The sequence below is a fragment of the Xenopus tropicalis genome, chromosome 6 (genome assembly GCF_000004195.4).
Source record: "Xenopus tropicalis strain Nigerian chromosome 6, UCB_Xtro_10.0, whole genome shotgun sequence".
Taxonomy (NCBI): domain Eukaryota; kingdom Metazoa; phylum Chordata; class Amphibia; order Anura; family Pipidae; genus Xenopus; species Xenopus tropicalis.
This window is the reverse complement of record NC_030682.2, coordinates 26550289-26560221: the sequence shown is the minus strand read 5'-3', so window position 1 is coordinate 26560221 and position 9933 is coordinate 26550289. Positions and strand designations below refer to the sequence as shown.

Sequence of the window (9933 nt, the reverse complement as noted above, 5' to 3'; positions counted from 1 at the left end):
AAAGCATTCTTGTGTGTCAGGGCCCGTTATCACCTACACCATACTCAGACCAAAGCATAGGCTTATGCCAGATGGAGCTGTTTCTTGGCCGGCGTATAAATGTAGGTTGAGAAGCAACTGATCTGCTCTCCTCTACCTGCTTCTCTGTCTGCACTGACAGGCACTGCATCAGCCCTTGTGCAGACACAAGGAATTTATTTCAGGGCAAAAGTGCTGAAATCTGCTCCATGCATAACATTACATTTGGAGCAGGGGAAAAAAATGTACCAGGCACACCTGTACTATTACCTGCTAGTTCTGGCCTAGACTGTGCTGGTAAATATAAATGAAATAGCTGCATGCTTCAGATCATTGCTGCTTGATGTGTCCATGGAAAGGGCAACCTGCCTAACATGCTGCACAGGGAATACAGAAGCTCTCTGCAAATAAAACTGGCTTGCCATCTGTAATACCAGCAGTAAGTTTTGGGGTAGGATTGTTTTTACTACATCTTCCCTTGCTGATCACTTCTCCTATTTTCCTCTAGGTCCCTGAATCATAGCAGGTGCTACTACTTCCGGCCCTGTGGCTACAAGCTACATAATCAGGTTAAAAGTGAAGAATCTTAGTGTTTGCCTTTATTAAGGACATTCTATTCATCCCTGCCTAATCCTCTCACCCCTGCCCAAGCTCTGTTGTTCCGTTCTTCCCAAACCCCCACCCCTGGCTTGCTAACAATAGGCCCCAGCAATGGCTAGTCTCATCCTGTTTGTAGCCTTAGCCCTTGTCTCGCTCACTGGGCGCGTTCATGATGTTTCCTAGCAACTAAGGTGACAACAAGACTCTAAAATAGCAGCAGCAAGAAGCAGCAGCAGCAGGTAAGCACAGAGGAGAGTTTATTTATGCCTGCTTTAATATTACATGCTCAGCTTCACTTGCAAAGCATTGCAAAGAGCTGCTCTTTATACTCGCTCTGTTTCTGTATTGTATAGTGTTAAATATACTGCTGCCTCTGCTGGGTTCATAGGGTTCTGTTAGAAGTAGCTCAAAGGGTACACATCTCTGGTTACTATCACATTAATCTGGTGGAGCCCTAGGCATGCCCCCCTCTCCCATGCCCTCTCTTACCTGACATAACCAGGTACCAGCCTAACACGTTCCTTTTACTTCCGTATAGTTATTCTAAGTGCCATTGTGTCAGTCCTGCCTCTTCTGCTGGCAGTGGGGCATTATGAAACTACCACTACTCTGAACTTGATAGTACAAGTATGCAGTCTATTTTCCCTGACTGCAGCTTGTGCCCAATTTGTACTGGGTCAGTTAGTAGCTGCAATGACGGTGCAATTGTGGGAAAAAAATCCACATTGTAGAATAAACATACCAATTTGGATCCAAATATTGCACTATGCACACTGCACTGCATTTGTAAACAACCCTTCTAGTGACAGAATTTTGAAAATGCTTTTGCACTTTTTTTTTCAAGTAGAGTCAGTGTGAATTAGTCCCCTTTTGGCATTTTCTACACCAACTTGTGCCTTATTCTTTATAATTCACATTACAGTTCTGCAAAACAAAACAAATGCAAGATAAAGAATTTTTACATCATTTTCCCCATACTTGACAATTGTTAAATAATAAATCTGTCCCTGTTCATGCACAGAGTTCATCATTTAGATTGAAAAAAATATTATTCAGTTATATTTATTATTGTATACACTACATTACAGCAGACCCTTTTGCTGTGGAGAGGCCCAGACTGCGGGACCTGCTGTATAGTAATTCCCACTCCCCATCTCTACTCCTACCTTAACCTTTGCCACCTACTAAAAGTAGTGATGGGCAGGCAGCAAGGGCCCATGGGGGCCATGTTTGCTGTCAGGATTGATTGTATTCCTGTACAACTGCAATTATATAAATTAGATTAAGCAAACACAAAATTATATATATATATATATATATATATATATATATATATATATATAGCAAGACAATGAGCCGCACACACAGGGACTTGGTTAGAAAACAAAACATTTTTCTTGGATTTCTTGGATCGTTTTCATTAAAAAAATTTTAGTTTTCTAACAAAGTCCCTGTGTGTGCGGCTCATTGTCTTGCTATATACATGGTTTTTGCAAGCACCCGGGGCATTTGACTACTATTAGGGTGTGCTCTGTTCTTTTCTGTATATATATATATATATATATATATATATATATATATATATATATGTACCCATTAAAGGACTGGTTTACCTTTACTTTTACCTTTATTTTGCTATAGAATGGCATTTTCTTAGCAAGCTCTCAGTAGTTTGTTTTTTTTATGGTTATTCAAGGCACTGCCTGGTCGGTAGGTTATATTGGGCCCTAGCAACCAGATGGCTGCTGCAATTCCAAACTGGAGAGCTTCTAAATAAAAAGCTATATAATCCAAAGCCACAAAAAATAAAAAATGAAGACAGATTGGAAATTGTCTCAGATTGTTACTGTCATGTTACTGTCATAATACAATTTAAGGTTACTGGTAAACTACCTTTTTAAGATAAAATATCTGAGATTACATTAACATTTGTGGTTTGGAATAGTGGTACAAAAAGTTATAATGACATGTCTAACCTAATGATGGGATTGAATTCCTGTCACAGAACATCCCTAGATTGTACAAATCTTTGATTTTTTTCCCCCTCACCCCAGACTAATTTGTGGCCCAACTGCTGAATATGGCTCAGTTCTGGCATGCCACATTGCCATTATTTGTATTTCTAAATCTGACTACTGGCACCCCTTGTGTCACTCCTTTCATGAATTCTTATGACAGATGGGCAACTGTGACTGCAAAAGCTAAAAGAACTTGCTAAAATGCCAGTGTTTATACACTGTAAAGCCATGTCCGATGTCTGTCTCTCTTTGAACAACATATTGTTCTCATTACTATGTACTTCTCTGTTGGAATAAACATGTTCTTTGTGTATGTTTGTTATCTAAATATTTGCCTTGTGTTCTGTAAGCCTGGCTATATTTTCTTTCATATCCATTGTGTTTGTTAGTACGTTAGGATATATATTTTAGTTGGTAGTGATGTTTTCATGCATACAGATTTAGATGATATACAGATATTCAGCAAATGATAGCATTATTATGGTGATAGAAAGAAACCCATGCACCGTACACTGAACCACATAGATGTCTTATCATTTTCTTCGAGCAGTGCCTGGGTCATTGTCAGTGTCGGACTGGCCCACCAGGATACCAGGAAAACTCCCGGTGGGCCCAGGTGTAAGTAGGCCCTCCTGCTCCTGACCATTTAGCTTGTTTCATGGTCATTCCCTAATTCTAAATGGGAATAAAGAGATGGAAGAATAGATGCTAGCATGTAAATAAAAGAGACTAGGAGAATAAAGAGGTTGGGTGAGGAATGGAGGAAAAATAGTTTGGAAAGCCGGCCTAGGGTCTAAGGTTTTTCTGGTGGGCCTCTGGGGTCCCAGTCCAACACTGGTCATAGTTATTAAGTATCTTTTTGGATGCTCTGTGGGATGCTATCTGCTGCATTATTTTGGAGATGTATATACCCCAAATAAAAATTGTGTCTATTGAAAGAAAACAGAACTTTTTGCTATATGTTAAAAGAAAATTGCCAATGTATGTACTAAGGGCCGCCCCCTGGGATCATATGATTCACAGTGCACACAAATAAACCAAAGGCAACAAATACATCAGCTAATAAATGGACAATGTTCTGTCTTTTGCTCCCACACTACTTCCTGTTACAGTTATAGCTGCATTATTTCCTGTCAGCTGATCTCTGAGGGAGCACACAGCCCATCACTAAATGGCGGCTCAAGGGAAAAGATATAAAAGGGCAATATTTACTGATATATATATTCCAGTTTGGTAAGGTTCTTTTATGGGCCACTTAATATGATATAGACTATCTGTTGGTTAAGTATTCATATTGGGGGTATAGTCTTCATTCACTGGGGAATTCAGAAGCATTCTTAAAAGTTAAATCTTTTTTTGTATTCAAGGGCACTGCTACCATGAGCAGCACCCCGCAAGTTACCAGGGGCTGAAGAAAGCCAATCTTGGTAACTTAAAATCCTTGAAATCCTGATTTTATATCAGAATTTTGGCTCTATTAGTGCAGGGAGCACTATTGCCTTGACGCATGACCCACTCTGATGTGAAAAAAACAAAGTACGGGGGGGGGGGTAGGGTTGCTACCTTTCCCACAGCAAAGAGGCGTGCGTGATGACATCGGTGCTGTGCGTTGATGACATCATCACACAAACTGATTATGTCATCATGTGACATCATCAAATGACAACATTTCTGGCTGCATGATGACGTTGGGACTGTGTTCTTGTATCCACCGGATGCAATTTGAAGGATTTCTGCCCATTTTACAGAATGGTAAAAACCGGCAGAAAATTTTGACCCGAAAAACTTTAAAAAAACGGGCTGTCTGGGTCAAAAACAGACAGGTGGTAACCGTGGGTATGGGGGATAGCACTAACTTGACTGCCTCAGGGCAGCACCGAGCCCTGAAATTCCACTGCTTGTAGTTTTAAAAACACTCCCAGCCAAAAAACTTGAAAGCTAATAAAGGTTTGTAAGAACTAAACAGTCCATTGGTGTATTAGTGCCCAGTGTAGTGCAGCAGCAGCAGCGCTTAGCACTAATCCCCCATGTGGATAATTTTCCATGCTGGAATGGTTTAAAAAAATAAATAATTCAGCAATTCATTACAGGAGTATGGGAAATTAACCTTTTGATCTAAACCAGACTAGAGTTAATATGAAAGGGGCAGTACACTGATGGCTATGACCTTCAAATTTCTTATCAATAGATTAAAAGTGTTTTTTGTGGTGACATTGCATATTCACTTGAAATCATAATTATGAAATGTTACTGGTGTAATCACTTTGCATATTACGTGAGTGAATTTTCCCCATGAAATAGTATGGGGAAAAATACGCCTGGGAATTAATTTCATAAAGCGATAATCTGTATGGGATATTAGCATGGAGGATATAACATAGATAATGAGATACTAAAGTAGCTGCTGTATCTTTATAATGATAGCTCACCAGCAAAACTACCTTGGCAAAAAAACACAAGCTTTGCTAATATGTGCCAATGTGTTTCATATGTATTATACTTGTCTAGTAGTAAATTGCTGATCTTATGGCAAATTTTTATTTTCTGCAAAAATTCTTAAAATTTAACTTGCACCCCTGAGCCTAAGCTCAAAATTCATTTTGGTTCATTTTGCTATGTTCATGACTGTCCACTAGATGGCACTCTTTCAAATTAGATTCTGGCTGAAATTTAATAGGTGGATAACTAGTATTATATTTCCATAAATATGAATAAACACCAGTATGAAGGCAAATGAGACTTATGGGTAAGATAACTAATGTCAAAATGACTAATTATAGTAAGCAGCTTGCTTTAGAGTTAAAGGTCCACTACAACTTTGAGGGTTTTTTTTTGTATTTTTATAAAGACAAGACATGTAATTATAATTTTTATGAGGCAGTCAAACTGAAAAGCACTAAAATGGAATATTAGGTAGCATTCACTAGTCTTCTTCTGTATTAAAAATCAATCCGCTAAGTGACTGCAATACATATCAAGACTTCTTATTTAATTGCTTCTGACTGGTTATCTTTGAAGAATTTGCAATATTTCTCTTAACTCAATATTTACACCTTTTTTGCAGAATGGGAAAGAAAATTAAAAAAGAAGTTGAACCTCCTCCCAAAGATGTGGTAAGTTTATTGGGTACTTCAAGCCTTAGCCAGGTCCCATTTAATGGAATCAGTAGCAGCTATGTGCAGTGCTATTGTTTAAGTAGTAATCTCTGGCATGGGGCTCTTTGCCTCCCATTGTGATCAATAGGGAGCATGTAATATATATGGAATATAACATATAGGACATACAGTACTATATTCAAAGGCAGACAGATGTGAAATAACGTGTAGGCAGAACCCAGCAGGCAGACTGGAGATATCTAAGGGGCCCATTTACTAACATTCGTATTTTGTTCCTTTTCATGAATCATATTTTTTTAGCAATAAAAATCATGAATTACATTAGTCACTTGAAAACACTGAAATTTAGTAATTTATTAGGTGGAAAAACCACGAAAAACACCAATAGAAGTAGTAGGTAGGTAGAAGTAGGTAGAAGTCATGGGAGCTGTCCTAGGCAATTTGTAACAATCTTTATTTAATTTGTGGTTTTAGAGGTTTTCAATTTTTCTTTAAAATGTGCACAAAATTCTTACAAAAATTAGGATTTCAAGGTTTTCTGAATTTTATTGTTTTTCTTCCGCATTTTTTTAGTTTGTGCTTTTTATATTGTGTTTCAAGTAATGATGAGTTTTTTTATGGTTTCAAAACCACTATAATCAAAATATTGATAAATCTGGCCCTAAGTGTTTCCTGTTATTGTTATAGACAGTATAGTTCATAGTATAATGGGCAACTCAAAGCAACAATTTTTCATTAACAGATTAGCATTCGGGTGTGATTTGTTACCAAATCCAGGCCCAGACTGGCAACCTGTCGGTTCAGGCAAATGCCAGAGGGGCTGCTGTAAGATGCCACAGACAGTCACTATTTATTGGGTTGGTGGGGGCTGTTTGGGGCTCTGTGTACTTGAAATTCCAGACCTGACCATATCTAAAAATTATTGATTCAGTGCACCCTAGTTCAATTGGAAACTATGCCTTAATTATACCATAGTCTCATAATAAAGTATGATAATATATTTAATTGTATAAAATTGTTTTATTTCTACCTGGAATTACATGAATACATGGCACTCTCCCTACTAATTTCCCCTTGATGCAGTGCTTTTCCCAGTAATGCCAGTTTAGAAATCACACCAGTCTCTGTATTATGCTTTGCTTCAGTTTGATCCGCTCCCAATTGAGAGTAAAAAGGCAGCGACTGCTGTGCTGATGCTTCAGTCTCCAGAGGAAGAAATTTTAGCTAAATCCTGTGATGCTTTATACAAATTTGCAAAAAAAGGTTTGTGTGATTTATTGTGTTCTTCAACAATTTACCAAAACCCAAGACTCAATAAAACTGGCGTGTACACTGTTCAAAACAAGTGGAGGGTGCTGCTGTGTGTATATTTTAAACACAGAATCCCCATGCAGAATCCATGAATACCCAGTAGGCTATGTACAAAGCACTAGTAATGAAGCAAAGGGCTTTCAAGAAACAAGCACAAGATCTGTCTAGCAGCCAGGAGCTACTCCAGAACGTTTTCTAGTTTTGACTGACACTGCCAGTAAATGGGAAGACCCAATTCTTAGCCCACGTACCATAACGCCCCCAGTTACTCACACTCAGATCTGATTTTGGGTGGAAAGGACACAGCTTGATTTATTAACAGACATACAACAGTAATAAGAAAACTAACCAAAACCTGTTAACCTCTAAAAGGGGCCTAATCCCCGCCCCAGTGATGGCCCCTGTCATTCCAGTTTCCATCAGGCTCACTCCTCTAGGGCCCCTTTATCTATTGTATATTGTGTAAGGTCCTAAACATTACCTGCACCTGTGTATACCTATTTGTGTTGGTTGTGGTTCACTGATGTACTTATCCTTTCTAGGAGAAGAAAACAAGTTAGCTCTGCTTGAACTTGGAGCTGTTGATCCTTTATCTAAACTCATTTCACATGAAGATAAAATAGTACGGAGAAATGCCACTATGGTGTGTGGAATTATGGCCTCTCATTGTAAGTACAATGTCCTTTGTTAAATGTTACCTTCCTTTGTATATGAATTTGTGTTGCTAGTGATCTCCGTATATTCTGAAACACTCTAAAAAGATATATTAAATTGAATATTTGTAAATTAGATTTTATTGTTATAGTAGATAAAATAATTATAAGGTGAAGATCCAGAATTGTTTATGGCAGAAAAGATGACGTTATTTATACTGTTATACTGTACGTATATACTCACAATATTTTGTTTGAAGTTCTTTCAGCTATCCCAAACTAGCATGATTGCCCCCTGCATTGTTACCACCATCTAGTGGAAGCTGAAATAATGTGATTTGTTAACAAATGGAGGTTTAAAGGGATTGTTCACCTTTAAGTTAAATTTTAGTATGTTATATATATATTCTACATATAGAATGGCCACTCTTAAGCAACTTTGGTAGATAACCCCTTTAAGATACAAACACTAATACCGTTCTTCCATCTCTAACTTTCCCTACTATTTTCCCTAGATGATGTTAGGAAACTGTTGCGGAAGTTGGACATCATCCCCTCGCTAATTGCTCGACTCACACCAGAAGGTAGCTTTAATCTGCAAAATATTTTGTTGACAAACCCAACCATCTGTTCGCCGTGTTTTAGACAATCTAATATCTGCATATGGGGATTTCATAAACTGATTTTGCAGTATCTACACTAGTACTACATTCTAGTTCTCCTGAAACAGCTGTAACTTCTCAGTTTCTCCGAAGGCACACTATTTATAGCCAGTTACAATAATCACGTGGCTAACTGTGTGTCTGGGAAAATATCGAAACACCCACTGTTTGTCTGGCAAATTATCTACCCTCTGTATGCATCTATTTATCTTTCTAGCTAGATATCTATCTAAGAGATAGAGAGAGATTATGGAAATAAAGAAAAAAAAATGTTTAAAGACATGCTCATTGTCCTTGTACTGTAGGTTTGATTGCAGGAAGTAAGCCAAAACAATATTTCTCTTGCCCCCTGCAGAAGAAGTAGTGATACATGAATTTGCAACTCTCTGCCTGGCATATATGGCTGCTGAATATACCAGTAAGACACAGATACATGAATTGAATGGACTGGAGCCTCTTATTAAACTGCTAAGCAGCCCTGATCCTGATGTCAAGAAGAATTGTGCTGAGTGCATTTATCTCCTGGCACAGGTACTTTTTCCTGAACTAAGTAGTGTATTTTCATGCTTGCCTCTCTCTGCTGTGTGCATATTCATCTATTATGTCCATATCAAGTGCCGGAACTGCTATTATTATTCCTTATTTTTATAGTGCTGACATATATCACTTTACAGAGATAATACATCATTCGCTTCTCTGACCCAGTGGAGCTTACAATCTAAGCAGGGGAGCTCCAGTCATGAGGCAAGTTGAAAAAAAGCCAAAAAAATGTCCACTCCTCGTAACTTTAAAAGCTGAAATTCAGATTTTTAAATCAGAATTTTGTCTCTTCTAGTGCAGAAAGTTAAGCACAGAGGGTTGGGTGGGGGTGACATCACTGTGACTGCCTCAGGGCGACACCAGGGTCTGAAATGCCCCTAAATCTAAGATCCTTATCATATTCACACTATGGTCGATTGTATCAGGATCCAAGTAACCTGTCTGTATGTTTTTGGAGTGTGTGAGGAAACTGCAGTTCCCAGAGAAAACCAATGCCACCAAGACCTGTGGGGACAAAAATAATTCTCTGTGCACTGCTATGCTCTGGTCAAGAATCATTATTCAGATACTGGTGCTAGCATTTGTAGGTGGTTTTGATAGGGGGCCAATAAAGGAAAATTGTTTTGGTTACTGGAAAAACCTACATTCTACTTTGTGCCGGCACAGAAAAATTTGCCATGTGTCAAAAAATTGTCGCCCACTCCAAAAAAAAAAAAAGTTGCGTGTGTTAAAAAAATGCGTACATAAAAAAAAAGCGACCAATTTTTTTGACGTGTGACATTTTCGGCGTTTCACTGATTTATTTAATAATAATATGATTATTTAATAATAATAGAGACTTTCTAACCTGCTCATTAAATATCTGGATTACAGCTACTGGTCAGAGACCCGCCCAAGAAAGTCATCCTACATAGGCTAATAAGCTTTTATATGGGCTGTGTATGGAGAATGTTAGTTAAACACCAAAAATCCATTACATGATTATTACAATTGTGTGTAATTAGTGCAAATGTTA

General features: G+C 38.1%; 1 protein-coding gene across 1 annotated transcript in view; it reads left to right on the top strand.

Moving 5' to 3' along the window:
- The first annotated feature begins 844 nt into the window (after window positions 1–844).
- The window catches only part of armc3 (armadillo repeat containing 3), a 34079-nt gene continuing 24990 nt past the window's right edge, over window positions 845–9933 (top strand). The window contains exons 1-6 of the mRNA NM_001001246.1: window positions 845–857; window positions 5701–5749; window positions 6898–7015; window positions 7606–7731; window positions 8232–8300; window positions 8734–8909. Coding sequence (NP_001001246.1) covers window positions 5702–5749; window positions 6898–7015; window positions 7606–7731; window positions 8232–8300; window positions 8734–8909 — 537 coding nt within the window. The 5' untranslated portion in view covers window positions 845–857; window position 5701. The remainder of the gene's footprint in view (window positions 858–5700; window positions 5750–6897; window positions 7016–7605; window positions 7732–8231; window positions 8301–8733; window positions 8910–9933) is intronic.